General features: G+C 41.8%; 1 protein-coding gene across 1 annotated transcript in view; it reads left to right on the top strand.

Moving 5' to 3' along the window:
• The first annotated feature begins 6,206 nt into the window (after positions 1–6,206).
• ACTR3 (actin related protein 3) overlaps positions 6,207–21,608 on the top strand; it is a 48,284-nt gene continuing 32,882 nt past the window's right edge. The window contains exon 1 of the mRNA XM_045032873.1: positions 6,207–6,538. Within this exon, the coding sequence (XP_044888808.1) occupies positions 6,495–6,538 (44 nt within the window). The 5' untranslated portion in view covers positions 6,207–6,494. The remainder of the gene's footprint in view (positions 6,539–21,608) is intronic.

The raw sequence follows: 21,608 nt of genomic DNA, 5'->3' as shown, positions 1-21,608 counted from the left end.
AAAAGCCTCCGCAGGAGGTTCCTGGGGAGAGGTGCCTTATTCTGTGCTCCATGGAAGCACACTCTTCCGCGCCAGGAGATCCTAATGTAGAGAGGAATCATCGCCTCCACCAGCATTGCTGCATATGGTCCTGGTCTGTGCAGGGCTTCCAGTAGCATCCGCTCTCTCTGACTGCGAGTGACCCGCCTCAGGGTGATGTCGGTCTGGACAGGCTGCATCTAAGTCAGGCAATTAGTGTATTGTTACTATTGTTAACGGTTTACAATTAGGTTGCATAACAACGACCCTCGCTTAACAGCCACGTGCTGGAGGCCACAGAGAACAAGCAGACATTGATCTTTCCCGTGCACTGGCGGGAGGGGCTGGAAAAGGCTCAGCCTTTCTGCTTTCCAGATTGCCTTTAGCAGGAGAGCACAGCTATCCACTAACTGATAAGCATGATCTACTTTAAGGCTTACCAGGACTGTCTGCAAGACGGATTATGCTGTATCTCCCCGCTTGTCCGCTCTCCTGTGCAATGGCGCCGCCAATGAGAGCGTATTCCGAAATCTCGAACTTTTCCTGAGATCTCGTGAGACTTGGTGCCCTGTATGGTCTTGTTCAGAGAAACTGACTAGACTGTGTTCACTGTTCGCAAACATGTATCTGTTCAAGGAAATCATTTACTGTTTCCCATCACACAGCTTCTGCTCTTTCCCGGACTGCCCTGGCATCCCCCTCGCAGAGGCTGGCTCAGATTAGGCGGCGAAAGAAAAAGACTCGGGAAGAGATGTTCGCGGAACTGATGGCCTGTTCCAGAGCCGAGGCGGCAGAGCAGAGACAGTGGAGGGAGAGCCTATGTCAACAGCATCGCACACACATCGAACGGGAGGATAGGTGGCGGCAGGAAGACCATCAGGCGACTCAAACGCTGCTTGGGCTAATGAGGGAGCAAACGGACACGCTCCGGCGCCTTGTTGATGTTCTGCAGGACCGCAGGCAGGAGGTGAGAGCCCCCCTGCACTGTATCTGCAACCACCCTCCAACGCCAAGAAGTCCTGTCCCCCCCTCACCGAAAATTACAAGACGGAGGGGCGGTAGGGGCCGTGAGAACTGTCACTGCACCACAGCTGAGCGCTAATGTTCCACACACCTCTGACGCTATAACTGTTTAGAAGCGCTTCCCTTATAGGATCACCCAGTCCCAAATCCAAGTTTCATCACCCCACTATGTAGTAGATTAATAAAAGCTGTTTGCTGTTGTTCACTCTTTCCGTCACGTCTTTCGTGTCAGAAGACTGTGTATGTAGGGGGGGGGCAGGGGATTTATAATTGCACGGGATAGCCTACATTAGCAGGGTACAGACTATCGGGGGCAGGATCAACTGCAGGGCACACACAGACTGCATTCAGTAGTCACCAGGGTCCCTCTGTGTGGTGTATGCTGCCCCGTGTCATTCTGTGATGTGTATGCTTGTCCACGGTCCTAGCGCCTGCCACCCCCTAATGTTAAGGCATGCTGCCCTTACCATGCACTTCCACCGTAGGCGCGATCCTCTCTGCTGCCCTGAGCCCCAACAAGAGCCCTCATCCACGGACAGATACTCACTCTTCCCCCACACCCCTCACCCCTTCCTACGCCCAAACCCACAGCCCAGAGCCTGCATCCAAATCCCTATGCAAAGACGGCACCACTCGCCCCTTCCTGCAAACCCACCCCTACATGCACAACCACTTGAAACCGTCCCCCACCCCAGAGACCTATGTAGGAGCAGGAGGCTGTCCGTCCTGTATTGTACAAGCGGTCTGTACATCAGTGCACACCGTACCCAGCACAGTATGCGTCCATGTTTCAAACCCTGAACAGAAATGCAAAGTAAAGGAAAGATTTATTAAAAATAACTGTTCCATTTAATTTGTTTAAAAACGTGTTTTGGAAGTGGGGGAAACTTGGAGAACGGGGTATGTAACCGCAGATCTCACTCAACACATAGAGACACAGGCCCAGGATCAGCTTCTCTTAAAATCAAGTGTAGAGTCATAGGTTACCCTGCTCTCCGAGGAAACTTGCTTTCAAAGCCTCCCGGATACACAGCACTTCCCGCTGGGATAGTTTTTCGGTACGGGTGTCTGGCTGAGCGTAAACAGCAGCCAGGCGATTTGCCTCAACCGCCCATCCGGCCAAAAAGGTCTCGCCCTTGCTCTCACAGACATTGTGGAGCACACAGCAAGCAGCAATAACTACGGGGATATTCTTTTCGCTGATGTCCGAGCGAGTCAGTAAGCTCCGCCACCTCCCCTGTATGGGGAGCTTAAATGTGTTTATCCTCACAACACCTCATGAGGTAGTAAAGTACTATTATTCCCATTTTCCTGACTGGAAACTAAGAGACTAAGTGATTTGCCCAAGTTACAAAGGAAGTCCATGACAGAGCCAGTTGAACCTGGGCCTCTTAAATTCTGAGCTAGCACTCTGTTGGATCATAAGAGCTACACATACGTGCTCCAAAAAGTATCATTCATGTGTATCTGCACAGTCCTTCCCCACCATCCAGCAGTGGCACCTTCTTACACAAAGTGAAATTCCAGGGATAAATTTCTAATTCCTTTCTTTTCTCCATTCATTGCATCTTTCTTTTAATTTTGCTCTTTGGGCCTGAATCTGTATTTGGATACACAGAGCTACTCCTTTTGTATCCCGGAGAGGAGTTCAGTAGCTGGAGGGGAATGGCCCAGCATGTTCGGGATGCTGAAAAGCATCCCATCCAGTTTAGTAATGGCATCAGCACTGCCAAAGTTTTGATCTGGCATCTGAATCCTGCAAAATCCTGGGACAAACCCCCGAAATTGTACCATCAAAATAGAAATAAGAGTTACTTCTCTTATTACATTAAAAAAAATCTGGTCTGGAACACATCTGATATACAAAATCTCTAATCTGGCACCAATATGCTTCTGAATCTATATAATTTTTGTATATATACCATCCATTTTTACCATCTAAAGTTAGTATATATGTAACTTCTCCCTGTCCACCAAAATAGTCTAGATACCACTGTATCATGGCGCAACAGTACCACAAAAACACATATCCAGCAACTGTATCCAGCTTGGCCCATCTGGGTTTTGGCACTGAACACCAAAATCATGCTGTTACTATACAATCATATGGGACTTAAAGTTGAAAAAGTGGGCACATGCTTATATTCTTTGCTGTATTGGGGCAAGAGTGCTCAAAACTTTGAAGAATTGATTAAAGAAAAAATGAGAACTCAACTCATAGCTGAAAGGCCTAATTTTGCAGCCTTTTCCCTAGAAAAAAACCTCTCATTGGCTTTAATGGAGGTTTTGCCTGAGCAAGAGCTGCAGGATTCCAAACCTTAGTTTGCATTGTATTCCAAAAAGAGGAACCTACAGTATATCACAAGGTACTGAGGAAAATCCTGCAAATTACACATACTCTATTTGTAAACATCTCAGTCAGGGCTGGTGAAAGGATGTTTCGCGCCCTAGGCGAAACTTCCACCTTGCGCCCTCCCCCGTCCTCAAGCCCCCGCCTTGAGGCGCTCTGCGCGGCAGCTCCCCCCCTCCGCCCTGAGGTGCCCCCCTTGCGGCAGCTCCCCCCCGAGCACGCCGTCGCTGCTTCACTTCTCCCGCTTCCCAGGCTTGCGGCGCCAATCAGCTTAGGTGCCGCAAGCCTGGGAGGCAGGAGAAGTGAAGCGGCCACGGCGTGCTCAGGGAGGAGGCGGGGCAGGGGTGAGCTGGGGCAGGGAGTTCCCCTGCGTGCCGCCCCCCCCCTTACTTGCTGCAGGCGGCCCTCCCCACACGCCCCTGCCCCAGCTCCCTCCGCCTAAAGGCCGGCGGCGACCAGGGCGGCCAAAGAGCCGGCCGCCGTGGTCGCTGCCGAAGAAAATGCTGACCCCCAAATCCTAGCGCCCTAGGTGACCGCCTAGGTCGCCTAAATGGTTGCACCGGCCCTGATCTCAGTATAAAGATACAATCTGTGCTTTTGGATTTTGCATGTAAATCCATTGTAATTTAGTAAAACAGAAAATGCAATATCATTGCTCTTCTGCAATGTCATTTTTAATATAGACTCAGACCAGAGAAACAACACATAAACTGATAGAAAAGGGCTGCAATGGAATTATTTGCTACATTTGTATCACTTTCCACATAAGCTAGTCTACTTTTTCCTAGTCTTTGTGCTGTCAACCCACAGAGAATGCTTAGACCAACAGAAGAAAACTACTGGATGTTTTCCATAGACTGCATTAAAGTAAGTGCTTGTGGGTTTGATATTACATTCACTAGTAAATGGCACTACTATTGAAAATAAATAATCAATATACTCTTATAGCAGCTTTTTGATTATTTCTTCTCCATTTCAGCTGTAGTTCTAACGTGCCTTATGTAGACTAATCAGAGGCATTATGTTAGGATATTGGATGTTATAGAGCTATTAGTCAGTTATCATGCTTTCACTTTTTTTCCTGGACAAAAGTCCCTACAGCAAAATGTGATCATGTAAGTACTGCAAGGGATACTGTTTTGCTCCCTGAGTCATGGTCTTCTTTGATATTTGGAAGGAGGCCAGCCCTCAGGCTATAGGAGTGCCTTTTCTTTGTCCCATGAAATTCCATTCTGCTTTTGCTGAGATATTAACCATTACAAATTTCAATTTTACCTTCCCTGTACTTGCCTTTTTCAGGAAAATGTTGGCAGCACCCAAATGTTCTAAGGCCGAACTCACAATACTGCTAAAGAAGCAGCAGCAGACACTGTCGTGAGAACACATGGGAACTACGAAAGCAGCTGTAGCAGTAAGGTAGGAAAGACACCTGGCATAGGTTCCCCATCCCCAAGCCATTGCACCTGGTCCCATTGAACCCTACCTTCAGGAGGCCCTGAATGAGACAGAAACCAGGCCAGGCTCTCTCCCATCTCCAAATCCTCCCCAGAACCGTTATCTGAACCCAGTAACCATTCCTCCCCCATGGGGTGTCATGACATCAAGCTTGCCATGAAGCTGTAGATGTGTAGAACCATAGTTACCCCAACTCTACTGTACAGAAGTGAAATGTGGGCACAGAGGAGGTCTGAAGAACATCAGATGGATGATTCTTGTCCTATTCATCAGCTGCTCCATATCAAGTGGCAGGACAGGATTAGAAATTAGGATATTCAAAACCGAACCCAGCAACTGCCTTCATGAGCACTGGTTTGGTTTTAGCCGTTTTCTTGGGATGGACATATTATTAGAATAACAGATCAGTGAATTTCAAAGCATGTGTACCAAGGAATGTGCCTACATGGTTGGCAATCATGTGGGTGTCAAAAGCTTTGGTGGTGTGAGAAAATTGCCAGTGATGGATATAAACTGAATATACAACTAGACCACCTTAAGCACTTTGCCAGAGATCAATCAAGGTGGTGCTCAATTTGCAAGGAGGCCACAACACTGAGATTTGCCCCTGAAGGTGATAAAACACGGGTCTTGTGGCAAAGCTGCCATAATTCACCCCCTGACCTCTTAGATTGTCCTTTTTTTTGAGTGTAGGAAAATTGTCTTTCTGTGTCTAATGTGAAGCATATGGCACATTTCTCAGTGCTATAAATAATTAATAAAAGGACACTACCAAACTTTTTAAAACAGGTCTTCTTGTTATTATTTTCCCATTTATTTTAGGGGATTTTTTTTATTGTGAGAAGAGCTACTTGCTTTTTACCAGTGGAAAAAATGCATATACAAAGAGTACATGATTCACAAAATGTACTGCTAGGAGACAGCTACTTCTGTCTGTTCTTGCATTTGGATGCTTCAAAAACAGAACCAAGCAGTATCCACTTCTGCATTTAATGCTTAATCCACATTTATATAGAAACTGAGTACTCCCTCACCCTGCCATTTCAAAAGATCCCAATTACTGGGACTTGAGTCTGGTGGTGCCTGCAGCCCTCCTCCCCAATTCCACTATTTCAACAGGGCCAATTTACAGGAACTTGGTTGATTGCGGTTTAATCTTTGCAATTCTTCCTCCCTCCATCTAACAATCAATTGTCCCTGTGTTTTTTCCCAAATAACAGAAGGCGAATAATTCTTTCTGCCTGTTTATTCAAATAACTGGCAGATCTCTTTTTTTTTTAAATTAATCCTCCTTCAAAAAGACCTTGAAGAATCAGATGGTGAAACCAAGGCTCTTTAAAGAAAAATAAGGGGGCGGAGAGGCGCCCGCCCGCTTTACTTCACACCCGTTCGTAGGGACGAGGACGGGAAATTGGACGTCACTGAATGGTTCGGTTGCTGCGCCCGCCCACCTCGCCGTGCTGCGTTGGGAGGGACGAGGGAGTCGGCCATCTTGGGTTCGCCCGGACTGTGAGCGAGCGAGCGGGGGAGGGACTGGCTGGTTGCGGAAGTGGCCGCGTTCGCTCGCCCGTAGTAGAGAGAGAGCGGCGAGAAGGAGAGTCCAGGGGCCCCCCCCGTTCCCCGGCCAGCACCGTCTCTAGCGAGGAGGATGGCAGGGCGGCTGCCGGCGTGCGTGGTGGACTGCGGCACGGGGTGAGCGCGGGGGCGGCGAGCCGGCGATGAATGGGCAGCGGGGAGGCAGCTGACAGTTTGGTACCAGGCACCGGGGCGCCCCCCTCCCGCGTGGGTGCCTCAGGCCGGTGCGGGGTGGGGCGGCTGCAGGGACGTGTCTTGCCCCACAATAGCCCCCCCCCCGGGGCGGTGGTGTCAGCGGGGAGAGGAGGCTGGAAAGCGGGGGGAGGGTTGAAGTGAGCACCCCTCCCCCGCTCCCCCCATTTCTCCCCACCACCCCCTCCCAGCGCAGCTCCTTCCCTCCTCCGCATACGGCTTTGTGGGGGCGGGCTCCCGCCCCAAGAGCACCCCCTCCCCCAGATCTGGGTGGGCGCGGGCTCCCACCCCGGCCTCAGCACCCGCTCCCCGTGGGAGCGGGCCTCTCCCCAAGTGGCACCATCTTCCACCACCCAGTTCATATTTGGCTGACTGTGCAAGATCTGCTCTAATCCTCCAAAATCAGTCTGACTCAAGGGGCAGGGGCACACCCTAAGGTGAGGATTCTCCCCTCGCCCTCTTGGGTTTTTTTTTGTAGGGTCTCCTCTCCACCCTAATCTCATTCATTCCGTTTGCTGCTCTAGAAATCTTCCTGACTCGGTCATTCAGGAAGCAGTGTTCCCAACCCTTGCCTGTGAATCTCCAAGACCAATCTTGCTGCCTGTGTCTTGCAGGAAGCAGGCTCCTGCTCAGGGGCTGGTGAGGTTAGGGTGGACCCTACTCATAATCCAGATAGGATAGCAAAATGATAAAAATATTATTTATATTGTTCAGTCGTGTAATTGTGTGCATTAAATATTCTGAGCTCACAGGTTATTGCTAAATACCATGATTTTTTTAATGTATAGATCAAATCATTTATTCAGTATTACTTCTCTATAGGGGAAACCCTCCCCCCTCTTCTAGTGAGCAAGCGCAGCGGAACTTCCTTAGTTTTGTCAAAGCCTCTTCCTGCTTTCAGGCTTTCATACCTTATAAGGCAGTTTTCAGTGTCAAACCTGAACCAAATCCTTTTTATAAACTATTTTGTATTTAGCAACTAGCCGATGAGGAGTAGAGAGAAAGTACCAGTGATAGCTAATGCAAATAGAAGGAAGGGACAGAGGTTCAGAATTCCTTTCAGTTGTTGCCTGTGTTTGCTGCTCCTAGTCTTGCCACTGTGTGCAAGACCCTGTAGGTAACAGTAGGAAGTAAAGACTGAGTTTGAACTTGGAAGGATTACGTTGTATCCTTAATGGAAATGCAGGATTTTTTTCCGTCCTGTGAGTTACTGATTAGAATGTGATTTTTACAGATGGAATGATTTATTTTTAAACATTCCAGAAGGCTTTATTGTAGAATCTATCAAGTTTTTTTGGTTGTGGTTCTAGCTCCTCCCTCTTTTCTACGGAAAGTAAATGTGTTAAGTGACTGTGCTATCTAAGCTGCTCTTATTTGTTTCACTTCCCATCCATTTTTTTATGTTTATAGAAAGTTTTGTTTTAAACTAAAATTATGAAAAATTCAATATTTGGCATATTGCAAACTCAGAGTAGATGCATATTTAACTTTTGGGGGGACTTGATCTTTCAGAATTTAAATTACATTTAAAAGTGCCAGTTTGGACTAACAGAGCATCAATAAATATTCACTTTTATAAACTGCACACTTGTATGTGTATAAAATGGTGGTGCAGTAATGGTAACTTAAGTAAGGCTGCATTTAGAGTTAGTGGGAATAAAAACCTTGAATTTATATGAAGTGTGAAGGTACTCTTTCCTTTTGTATTATCACATTTTATGTATTAGATAGGGAGTGCTTTGTCATATTCATTATTTTTTATCATGAAGTGTTTCAGTAAAGCACCTACTACAGGTGAGTACATGGCCCCTGCCCTGAAGGGTTTACAAGCCCAGAACCTGTAAAAAGAATTACTTATACTTGCAATGAATTTCCATTGTTTACAGTGGTCTTCGTACAGGAATAAAGGATCCCTTTTATTATTGGGGCTTACATTCAAATAGGGGAGTAAGAGACTATATAGAACAAGGATTACAGTAATGTGGTTACTCAGCAAAGACATGTACAGGTCTTGAGGGTTCTGTTTCTCTCTCTCTCTCTTTTTTTTTTGATACTTTGGTGTTTGTAGGCCCCACTAAAATGTACTTTAAAGAGAGTCTTGTACTGACATTCTAATTGAGACTCTTCCCACCAGTTTTCATTTATACCCACTAAACCAGTGGATCTCAACTTTTCCAGACTATATCATCCCTTTCAAGAGTCTGATTTGTCTTGCTTGCCCCAAGTTTCACCTCACTTAAAAACTACATGCCTACAAAATCAGACATAAAAATACCAAAGTGTCACAGCACGCTATTAATGAAAAATTGCTTACTTTCTGATTTTTACCATATAACTATAAAATAAATCATTTGAAATATAAATATTTTACTGACATTTCAGTGTATAGTATATAGAGTAGTATAAACAAGTCATTGTATGGGATTTTAGTTTGTACTGACTTCGCTAGTGCTTTTTATGGAGCCTGTTGTAAAACTAGACAAATATCTAGATGAGTTGATGTGCCCCCTGAAAGACCTCTGTGTACCCCCAAGGGTACTTGTACCCCTGGTTGAGAACTACTGCAATAAACTATCATAACTAAGTTATTCTAAATAATAATTAATTATAGTATCTTTTTTTAATAGTTAAGGTTACAATGAGACTTTCTTTATAACCCCAGTTTTCATATGCTTTGATATTAAAAATTCTCCTTTTGGGGCTAAATGTTCCGTGTTTAGAAGTGATCTTTTGTGTGGGGAACCGTGAGCAAAATCTCTTGAGCCACTCATTAATGGAAAAGGGAAAAATACCATTTCAGGATTTTAAGGGCTTTTTTTGCTTGCAAGTAACTGTGATGGGGGCAGAGGGGTGCCCTCTATGCTTCACATGTGAATAGGCTCTTTGCTAGATTTGGAGGTGGAGTTGAAAATTTTAAAATTCAAAAGTGATTTTCAATCTTACAACTTTTTAGCATGCACAGTTAGTAGCTGCATGGACTTTTAGAAGAGCCTAGTGAATCCTAGCCCACTTTGTGACATTAAAATGTACAGCTGGAGGAGCTGCTGACACAACTTATAAAAATGTCTCATTGAAATACACATCACGGTTCATCAAAAATAATATAATTTATACTTCTATCTGTCTGCTGCTGCTGCCATCGCAGATGCTTTTTCAGATCTGTAACTGTCATTTAAACCTCCTGTTACAGAAAAGTAATTGGAGAATCAAACTGATTCTAAAAAGAAGTCTGAATCACTTTTATATTGTCCATTGACCAGATGGGAAGCTTGCACAAAGATCAAGGGAGAATATGGCCCTGATAGTAGTAACTCCTCATTTAGTTGAGGCTCCTTGAGAAATATTAATGCAACGAGGGAAAAACTATGCAGGGTACTTTTCAGCTTCTGTTATGTTTTTTGGCCCTTTGCCCATGCTAGTACCTGAGTTGCCCACATCACACAGGTAATGTGGTAAATGTGCAGATGAGGTGCACATTTGGGCACGAAAATTAGTTGAAAATTTGGCTTTTAGGAGCACAGAACCAGTGGTCTTTCTAGTGCAGGGGTCAGCAACCTTTCAGAAGTGCTGTGCCGAGTCTTCATTTATTCACTCTAATTTAAGGTTTCGGGTGCCAGTAATACATTTTAATGTTTTTAGAAGGTCTTTCTATAAGTCTATAATATATAACTAAACTATTGTTGTATGTAAAGTAAATAAGGTTTTTAAAATGTTTAAGAAGCTTCATTTAAAATTTAAATTAAAATACAGAGCCCTCTGGGCTGGCGGTCAGAACCTGGGCAGTGTGAGTGCCACTGAAAATCAGCTCGCATGCTGCCTTTGGCACGCGTGCCATAGGTTGCCTACCCCTGGTCTAGTGCAATATTATGTGGGAAGTAGCTGGATGATTTAGAACAAGATGCAAGAAACCCAGCAATTGGCAGTTATGGACTTTTAACTCATGAGTCTATTTACAGCACCTCATCAATGCATTGGGATTGATAGGGTAGTGGCATGCTGTCAATTCAGAAAGACACTGCTACCTCAGTCCCAAACATGATCTGAATGCAAGTTTTCTTTTTCAGAACCATAAGGGCTAGAACCTAACTTCTTAACAAAATGAAAGCTTGAGAATCTAATCTGTCATGTGGGCTGGATCAATAGTTAGGTGGGACTGTGGGTCACCTGTCTGACACCACTGATTTAGTGTATGAGCAGTTTCCTTTTTATCAAAAGTAAAGAAAAAAAATCAAATGTAAAATTACCAGAATATATGAATGCCATACTAAGGCTACTTATTTAATCAAAAAAGGTCTGGGAATTCAAAAGTTATCTTTGGACAAGCTACCTTTTATAAACATTCCTAGTCTGAAAGTAGGCCTTGGCATGTGTACCAGATCAGGAATCTTTATGTAAACTACCAGGTGAAGCAAGTACTACTAGAATTTTAGGTGATATGCATGACATCTTGCCTAGATTGATTGATTGTTTTTGAGAAATAATTCAATAAGTCAAAGAAGATAATACCTCTAAATTGAAAATGTTATTGAACCAATTTCTGAACCTTTTTTTTATGCTGGAACACCATTCTATTTTTCTCTCATCTGAACATAGGTTCTCCATTTTGTTTGATTCTAAACTAGTGTTCAGGTGTGGGAAGTGTCTTATTCTGACACCTTTCTTGTGAGGCTCGTCATTGCATGGTCTTAGAACTTTACAACTGTGTAAAGTGGACTAACTGAGGCTTTGGCTACACTTACACTTCAAAGCGCTGCCGCAGCAGCGCTTTGAAGCGCTAAGTGTAGTCAAAGCGCCAGCGCTGGGAGAGAGCTCTCCCAGCGCTGTCCGTACTCCACCTCCCTGTGGGGAATAACGGACAGCGCTGGGAGCCGCGCTCCCAGCGCTGGGGCTTTGACCACACTGGCGCTTTGCAGCGCCGCAATTTGCAGCGCTGGAGAGGGTGTGTTTTCACACCCTGCTGCAGCGCTGCAAATTTGTAAGTGTAGCCAAGCCCTCAGACTGTGAGGAGTGAGACACAGTGCATGCTGTCACTGGACTTATTCGAGTTTTAATTCTTTGGATGATGCAATATCTCTGATTTATCTCAGGGGGAGGGGGGAGGGATAGCTCAGTGGTTTGAGCATTGGCCTGCTAAACCGAGGGTTGTGAGTTCAATACTTGAGGGGGCCATTTAGGGAACTGGGGTAAAAATCTGTCTGGGGATTGGTCCTGCTTTGAGCAGGGGGTTGGACTAGATGACCTTCTGAGGTCCCTTCCAACCCTAATCATCTATGATTCTATGATTTTTTTTCTGAGTATGTTGCATACGTACTAACATTGGGTTTTTTGTCATGAGTTGCCTTAGATTTATCTCCATGTTGTTCAGCATCTGCAAGAGATTTCAGAAATTTCACTGCTCTTGTATATTTACTGTAAGATTTGAGCCTATGTGGTTTAAAAAAAACTTAAATGAGACTAGCTTTTATTAAGACAAGATTTAATGGCATGTTTTTGTCTACAGTTCAGTAGGATACTTTTTCAGAAGACAACTGCTTCTAATTTAAACATTGTCCTGAAGTAGAAACATGTTGCAACATAACTATATAAACTGGTATTTTAATGCAAGTCTGCTCTTGACAGACAAACACCACTTGTTTATCTCCTTAAATTAATATGTTAAGAGGTTAAACTAACACAAATGTATATGATGCTCTGGACACTTTTATTCACTGTGCAGAATGTCTGCATCACATCTATATAGAATAAATGCTGTTAAACTGCTGTATATTTTACATACTTCCCCAAAAGATTGGGGAAAATCTATAGCAAGTCATGATTGATATGGGAAAAGTTTCTTAATTTCCCTTTGTGTACTGTTATGAAAGCAGAAGTCAGTGGGGGTGGTCTTGTGTGTTGTGGGGCCAACAGCAGAGTTTTCTTCAAGTAGAAGACTTGACTTTTTGGAAGTTGCTGTTTCTATCGGCCCAGCAGACTCCTAGCTAGTTGATTTCAGAGCTTAATAGATGATAAATCTTTTCTCTCAGGCTTCTTCTGATGGATGTCTGAAAGCTGTTGGCCTATTCTAGGGGATGGGCCTGATTTGTTGACTTTGTGTAGTGGTATGTTTGTATTTTTTCTTGATGATAGGAAATTTTATGCATACCTGTATACTAAAATCTCTTCCAAAATTCTAAGGCATTTTGTTTTATCCTTTAGTTGGACACACTTTCACATGTATTAGCTATAATATAAAGTGCAGTTTAATGTTTTTCTTTAGGGTAAATAGATTATGTGGAAGAATTTGAAAGTAATGACCAATTAGCAATGCAGCATATGTCCAGCTCAGTCTTGTGAGTTGAAATACAGAGGCATACTGTTAGGACACTCAAAAATGAATGTGCAGGTCCCAGAGGATGTGGTAGGAGAAAGGGAGCATTCTGTCAATGCCAACACAAATTACATTTGTAATACAAACATAACATTCAAAGCCATGTACCATTTCTTATTTTTGAGAACTGCATTCAAATAAAATACACCTTTTTATTTTTGGCATTGTTTAAATAATTACTTTAAATGAGTTTCACAAGTAGAAAGCAAATAGATTCAGAATTACAAGTTAGATCAGAGAGGTATGGTAATGTATAAGTGCTTGTATTAATGCTTGTATTTGGCTTTGTTAATCTGCTATGGTATAACATTTACAGATATAATCTTCTTTATATAGTGTACACTTCATAGATGGCTAAACCAGTGATTCTCAAACTTCTGTACTGGTGACCCCTTTCACACAGCAAGCCTCTGAGTGTGAACCCCCCCCTTATAACTTAAAACTTTTAAATATATTTAACACCATTATAAATGCTGAAGGCAAAGTGGGGTTTGGGGTGCAGGCTGACAGCTCGTGACCCCCCCATGTAATAACCTCACAACCCCCTGAGGGGTCCCAACCCCCAGTTTGAGAACCCCTGGGCTAAACAATAAATTGAGGAGATTGAGTAAGTTCCCATTTTGAGCAATGGTATATTTTTAAAGGGCATGTTATCATCAGATCTAACTTTTAAATATAACGATACAATTTCTAAAGAGTCAAGTCACTAGTGCAGTTATTTTACGAACCTTGAATACCTGTGAATTTAACTTAGTAGCAAATTATATTTTGGTACCCAAGCCAGTTTGAACATTTAGTAGACACCTTTCTGTATGCTTTCTAGTAGCTGCCATAGTGCTGGTGGCTGCTTGACGTGATCTTAAGGTAGGTGCTGAGGTGACATAGCATGAAAAACTTGATTTTAATTGGGCTTTCATTTGTATATCTTTATCCTAAATCTGAGTAAAAACTGATATAGCAATTGTGATCCTTTCATTGTTTGTGTTTTGTTCTTTCTCCCCCTTCTGGACAGATATTAAAATCTGTATTAGCAGCCATCACAACAGCAATATAACATAACATTCTTCTCAAACGGAACGACATTAGAAACTGTAAGCACATGGCTTCCTCCAATATTTCTGCTGAACTTCTTTAAGCACCAGAGAATTAAAACACCACATCTAGTTTGCTTTATCAAAATTGGCAGTTTTGTAGTATACCTTAATATTTGAAATATAAAATTAAGGAAATAACTAATTTTACCCAAACAGGATAAAAATGATTATCTTCCCCAAAAGCATATCCTGATTGACAGAGACACCCAAAGAATTGGATAGGTACAGTTTGTATGCACACAAATATCTACTTCAAAATATAGGTATCTTAATAGAGCTCTATCTTTCTTTCTCCTCCCCCCCCCCCCCCTGTTGCTAGAAAGGACTTTTCTAACTCCAAAGCCTCCTGGTTGCTTCAGGAGGAACAGGTCTCTCTTCTAGCCTCCATTTTTGTGTTGTCATCACCCACCAATAACCCCAGTGTGTGGCTCCTGCTGCTCTGGTTTTTCTATGCTGCACCATGAAATTGACATGATTCTTGAAATTTTTATTGCTACCTAGAGGGTTCTGAATGCAGCAGTGAAACTGACCAGTATGTTGTTAATTTCACTCTGCTGCTGCTTGACAAAGATATAAGTAGTACTACACATAAAACCTGTCTGCTGACTCAAAGATAAGTGTGATTGTTTTTTCCCAGTAAGAAACTTATTTTACCAACCATGACAGCCTGACATATTTGATAAGTTTTAATTTACTGAAAACTTAAGTATAGTAGACACTGATTAGCATTACTTTTCCCAAGAAAAACTTCCCTTTGGCCACTGGCAAATGAATTCCCAAAGCATTGTATTCCACCCACCTGTGGTATTCTGGTAACAGTTTTTAGATGTGTGTAGTGCTGCTAAATATGATATATTCTACAAGAAGAAAAGGTCAAACAGTGAATCACCATGACAATGAGGATTCCAACCGCAACGGCATAGACCAGGTGTGACCAAACTCACTGACCCTCTGAGCCACGTATGACAATCTGCACAAGTTTGAGAGCTGGGGTGCACCTACCAGGACTCCAGTGTAATAGCTGAAGCCCTGAGACACCCCCCTCTACACTGGGCAGAAGCCCCTAGCCCCACCACCCTGGTGCAAGGCAGAAGCCCCACGCTCTTCCCCCCCCTTTCCCAGTGTGCTAGACAGAGAATGCAGGGGGGCCCTCTGTGAGCTGCACTTCAACTGTGAAAGAGCCACATGCAATTCATGAGCCACAATTTGGCCACCCTTGGCATAGACTGTATTAGAGATCACGCCGTGTTTTGTCTTTTGGGAGAGTGTTATACCACCAAAACCAGTGTCAAGTGAGAAAAAACATTGTGGTATCTTAATTTTGTTCAGATCCTGTGGGCTGGATTTGTATTTGTTTGGACTTCATAGTGCCATAATGCATCCTCCACAGACTCCAGTCTCAAAACTCCCATCCTCTTCTGATATCATAGAGCTCCACAATTGTGGTCAGGACACTGTTCAATATCTGAATTTATTATAAAAAGGTTGGGCCTGGACAGGTTTATCATGCTGTTGTGGGTGCCAAGCAGCCTTAATAGTAACTATTCATAAGCTAGCTGCCAAACATAACTTGGTAGCAATAGACTCATTAGCTATGATTACTCTGGGAAAATTTGACCCAAAAGTCCCACAGGTTCTGCTGAATGTTTAAACTGGGAGCTGCAGTATAGACAAGGATCTGGTGGCCTGTGCTATTTTTAAAAAAAATTGCCATTTTTATTGAAAGTGTGATAAGATAGCTTTGGCCCCAGGAGATTTGCTTGCACTGCTGCTTGTAATGGTTTTAACAGTGGTTCAGTTGGTTCCCCTGGTTCAGCCGGTGTTGGTAGAATGAATGGGAATATTTTCTTGAACTTCCCCATATAGCGAATGCCTTAGAGTAGTTAGGAAGTTTCTGAATTTTGGATTTGTTTTGTGTTAAGAACCTATTTCATTTTTTACAGGTTTACTCAGATTCGGGAAAGAAAGACACAGACAACAGTAGAATTTGGATAAATCATAGTTCTGTTTATTAAATACAGGAAAAACAATAATATTTTGAAATATAAATCAGCGTTTTAGAAGTTTTTTTCCTTTCTTCTCCAAGATACCTAGACAGTTACTGTCAAAATAAATGGTAGCTTCCTTTGTCTTTACACAGCTGTAACTCCCTGGTTTTACTTTACATTTTATCATGATCTCATTTAATATTAATGTCTTAACGTGGGTAAGTATGTATTGTCACAGTGAAAATATTCACTGAAGTGAATTTACTCTTTAGGGGAGGAATTTTTTTTTTTTTAAGCTCCTACATCTGTTGACTAGCCTCTGTTCAACAGCATCCTCTCAAATATCCAGTGTTGCAGTAGTTGCCTGGTCCAGTGATCTGGTTTGCACTGCCCATAATATTCCATGTGTCTAAAAACACTTTTAGACTACCAACTCTGTTTTTCTAGTCTGCATCCTCACAGAGTATTTTGTCTGGGATAATTTGAAATTGCGTGTTTCTCCTTCAATTGCAATGTTACGTTTCTTTTTTTGACTAGTAGTAATTCAGTCCTGTTAGTTTAAAGTTATTTAAAGCCCAACGTTTATGATTAAAGTAGTTGCGAACAAAAAAAAATAATTCTTAAGATAAAGACCAGTCCCATACTAGCTAATAATTAGAATTTCACTAATACAGAAGTTTGGGACACTGGATTGAAGAAACAGTGCTCACTGAAAGTTTTCTTGTCAGCAAATAGTAATTTTAGTTTGCTGATCTCAGTTCTTGCCTAGACTTGTCATCCCATGTCTGATTCTTAAGAGCATTTGAGAAGATATATTAGACTAACTAATTTCTTCTATGCACAGCCCTTTCTTCCCATGTCGTTTCCCAGTAATTCAAGTATTGAAGGGATTCCAGAGGCTTCACTGCTTCCTGACCAACTTTTATCTGCTCCAGCTGTAGCACAAAATCTGTTCTACGGGAGAGGATTTTCAATTTCTTTTCCTTTTTTCTCCGTTTCAGGAGAAATGAAAAATACACTCTTCTTGGGCTCCCCAATTGTCCTGATCCTCCATATTGATTCAAATACAGCAACAATATAAAAGACTGAAATTAGTCCTCAACAGTCCCACAGCTTTGTCCACACTTCTTGTGGTCACTTCAACATACATATGCAAAGACTAAATATGTTCTCATTTTTTAGCAGTGATGTGCCAAGAGTTTTTGTGATGCTTTAAAAACAGCTGATCCCTGTGCACATCGTGCTTGCACTGTTGTAAATGTCCTCCTTAACTGTGGAAAGAACTCTGATATTGTTTTGAGTGCAGTATGAAAACCCTAATTGGAATACCACCAGGCACAACTAATGAAAAATTAGTACAAAATTTTCTACTGTAGATAAGACGTTACTGGACTGCAGATTTTCCAAGGTCTCCTTGCTGGAAGGGACCAGACATGGGCCATTTTTTGGATGACTTAATCCATCAAATCTTGTTGGTCATTGAACATCTTTGTAAACATTGAAACAAATGAAATGGTACATTAGCATATGTATTTTGTGCTGTTTAGTGTTGTAAAATCTGCTACTGAGAATGTACTTGAAAGGAAGTAAAAAGAAGCAGCATTAATCTGTGTGGACTAGATGAAATTTATTTGAGCATAATTGTTTCAGTTGTCGAATGCTCTTGTTTCATCCAGGGTGTGGTGATTCTGCCGTTTAATGATGAAAGACTGTAGAAATGTATAGTAGATTTTATTCACTGATTAATTGTGCATCACATGTTTTGTATATTTGCTATGTGGAAAAAGTAACAATGTAGAGCAATAAAGGAGTTAGTTTATAAACTTCCAGTTGGCTTGAATGTCATTACTAATTTTATCCATTTTACTTGTATACCCAGTCGTTGAGTGATTACGTAGATGTCCTTGTCTTAACATTTTGTACCTACCATCATTCTATGTAACACGTAAGTTTTCATTAATTAAAAGATTACAGGGGGGAAAAAAATTCTCTCTATTTTGTTTTGTGTATGAAAGCACTTTGTGAATAGTCAGTTTTATTATTTACTCTGCTACAGGTAATTATCTTATTTGTCTGGGTGTGTCAAACAGCAGCAAGGGAGATGTACATAAAGAAGGTACAATTTGGAAGGGGCATTCAGGTAGAGTAGTACTTGAAATTACTTTTACCTCATTTAAAAAAAATAATTATAGATAAAAATAATAAATTTTATTCTAGATATTATGGAATAAGTGAGTTTTGAAAAGGGATTTTAAATAGTGGATGTAATGGTCTGCATAATGTAATATTGACTCAGGACCTACAATTTATTTAAATAAAACAAACAAAACCCAAAACCTGTAATGAGGGGAGAAAGCAGCAATCCAAATAACTATGAAATATCTGAGTACTGCAGCATCACAAAAGGTGTTGCCCCACAGTTACATCCTACTCCACAGCTAGTGTGTGTGTGTGTGTGTGTGTGTGTAAGATACAAGAGGGAAAGTTTAGAAGACAGCAGCCAGGGCATATCAGTCAATGGCATATATATCAACAACATAAGATATGCCAGTGACCTACTTTACCCATCTCTTTCACAAGAGAAGAACTTGAGAACATGCTTATTGCTTATTCTTCTGCCAGCAAGAAAAAAGGAATGATGATGAACGTTAGAAAGACAAAAAGTATGCGAAGTAAACAGTAACACACAAGGTAGGCAACACCAATACCTCAATGCTCAAGTTAAGAACATAACATAAAAATGGCCCTACTGGGTCAGGCCAGTGGTCCATCTAGCACAGCATCTTTTCTTCTGACTGTGTCTGGTGCCAGATGCTTCGGAGGGAATAAAACAGAACAGAGCAATTATTAAGCGATCCATCCTGTCACCCAGTCCCAGTTTCTGGCAGTCACAGGCTTAGGGGCACCCAGAACATGAGGTTGCATCCCTGACCATCTTGGCTAAAGTTATTGATGGACCTTATCCTCCATGAAGTTATTTAATTCTTTTTTGTTTGCAGTTATACTTCTGGCCATCACATCATTGCCTGGCAACAAATTCCATGAGTTGACCGTATGAAGAAGTACTTCCTCAAGTCTGTTTTAAACCTGCTGCCTATTCATTTCATTAGGTGATCCCTGGTTTTTGGGGTTAAATAAATCTTCCTTACTTGCTTTCTTCATGCTAGTCATGATTTTATAGACCTCTCTCGTATTCTTCACCCCTCCTCCCCTCCTTAGTTGTCTCTTGTCCAAGATGAACAGTCTCATTCTTCTTAATATCTTGAATGGAAGCTTTTCCATACCCCAGCCACTTTCATTGCTTTTCTCTGTACCTTTTCCAATTCGAATGCATCTTTTTTTGAGATGGAGCGACCAGAACTGTACACACACCCACATCTTGAATACTATCATGGCTTTATATAGTAGCATTATGGTATTTTCTGTCTTATCTATCCCTTTACTAATGGTTTCTAACATTGTTAGCACTTTTTTTTCCTGCTGTTGCTGCACACTGAGTAAATGTTTTCAGAAGACTCCAAGATTATTCTTGAGTGCTAACCACTAACTGGACCGCATCATTTAGTATGTATAGTTTGGATTATGTTTTCCAGTCTTCATTTCTTTGCATTTATTAACATGGAATTTCGTCTATCATTTTGTTTCCCAGTCACCCAGTTTTGTGAGATCTTTTGTAATTGTCAGTCAATTTTGGACTTACCTATCTTGTGTAATTTTGTATCGTGCAAACTTTGCCACCTCACTGTTTACCCCTTTTTCCAGATTGTTTATGATTATGTTGAACAGTACTGGTCCAAGTACAGAACCTTGGGGGATCCTGCTATTTACCTCTCTCCACAATGAAAACTGTTTATTCCTAGCTTTCGTTTCCTGTCTTTTAATCAGTTACTGATCCATAAGACCTTCCCTCTTATCCTATGACTGCTTACTTTGCTTAAGAGCCTTTAGTGAGGGGCCTTGTCAGAGACTTTCTGAAAGCCCAAGTACACTATATTAACTGAAACACTCTTGTCCACATATTTGTTGACACCCTCAAAGAATTTTAATAGATTGGTTAAACATGATTTTTCTTCACAATAGCCATGTTGACTCTTCCCCAATGTATTGTTTCATGTGTGTGTCTGATAATTGTTTCAATCAGTTTGCCTGGTACTGAAGATATGCTTTTTGGCCTGCAATTGGATTGTCTCTAGAGTCTTTTTAAAAATTCAGCATCATATTAGCTATCTGCCAATCATCTGACAGAGACTGATTTAAGTCATAGGTTATATACAACAGTTAGTACTTTCTGTAATTTCAAATATGAGTTCCTTCAGAACTCTTGGGTGAATACCATCTGATCCCAGTGACTTATTACTGTTTAATTTATCAGTTTGTTCCAAAACCACCTCTGTTGACATCTCAATCCAGAACAGTTCCTCAGATTTGTTATCTAAAAAGAATGGCTCAAGTGTGGGAATCTCCCTCACATCATGTGCATTGAAGACCAATGCTAAGAATTCATTTAGCTTGTCTGCAGTGGCCTTGTCTTCCTTGAGTGCTCCTTTAGCACCACTATCATCCAGTAGCCCCACTGATTGTTTGGCAGGCTTCGTGCTTCGTTATTCTTGCTAGTTGCTCTTCAGATTCTTTTTTGGCCTGCTAATGACTTTTTTTGCATTTGATGTGCCAGAGTTTATGCTCATTTCTATTTTCCTCAGTAGGATATGACTTCTAAAAGATGCCTTTAGCTTCTAACTGCCTCTTTTACTGTGCTGTTTAGCCATGGAGACGTATTTTTGGTCCTCTGACTCTTTGGGGTATACATTTAGTTTGAGCCTCTATTATATGGTGGTTTTCAAATAGTTTCCATGCAGTGTGAAGGCATTTCATTCTTCTGATAGTTAAACGAAAGTTAAAAGGAACAAATTTCATCTTTTTTTGTAGGTCCCCTTTTTGAAGTTAAATGCTACTGTGGGGGTTTCTTTGGTATTTTCACTATTTACAAGGATGTTAAATGTAATTATATTATGACTGCTGTTATTGAGTGGTTCAGCTATATTCACCTCTTGGACCAGATCCTGTGCTCCACTTAGAACTAAATCAAGAATTGCGTCTCCTCTTTTGAGTTCCAGGACAAGCTGCTCCAAGAAGCAGCCATTAATATTGTCTAGAAATTCTCTGCATCCCATCCTGAGGTGACATGTACCCAGCCAATATGGGATCGTTGAAATCTTCATTAGTATTTGCTTTTCTGTTTTTGTAGCCTCTTTAATCTCCGTGAGCATTTCATAATCACAGTCTTCCTCATGGTCAGCTGGTTGGTAGTATATTCCTACTACTTATACCCTTATTCAGACACGGAATTTTTATCCATTGAAATTCTGATACAGTTTGAGATTTTTACTATATTTGACTTTCTGCTTTCTTTCACATAAATGCCACTTCTCCAGCAGCATGAGCTACTTTGTCATTCCTGTATATTTCGTTCATCTGGTATTATGTCCCGTTGGTTATCAATATCATCATTCCATCAAGTCTCTGTGATGCCTGTTATATCAATATCC

The sequence above is a fragment of the Mauremys mutica genome, chromosome 10 (genome assembly GCF_020497125.1).
Source record: "Mauremys mutica isolate MM-2020 ecotype Southern chromosome 10, ASM2049712v1, whole genome shotgun sequence".
Classification (NCBI taxonomy): domain Eukaryota; kingdom Metazoa; phylum Chordata; order Testudines; family Geoemydidae; genus Mauremys; species Mauremys mutica.
The sequence above is the reverse complement of the archived record's forward strand: the minus strand, read 5'-3'. Positions and strand labels throughout refer to the sequence as shown.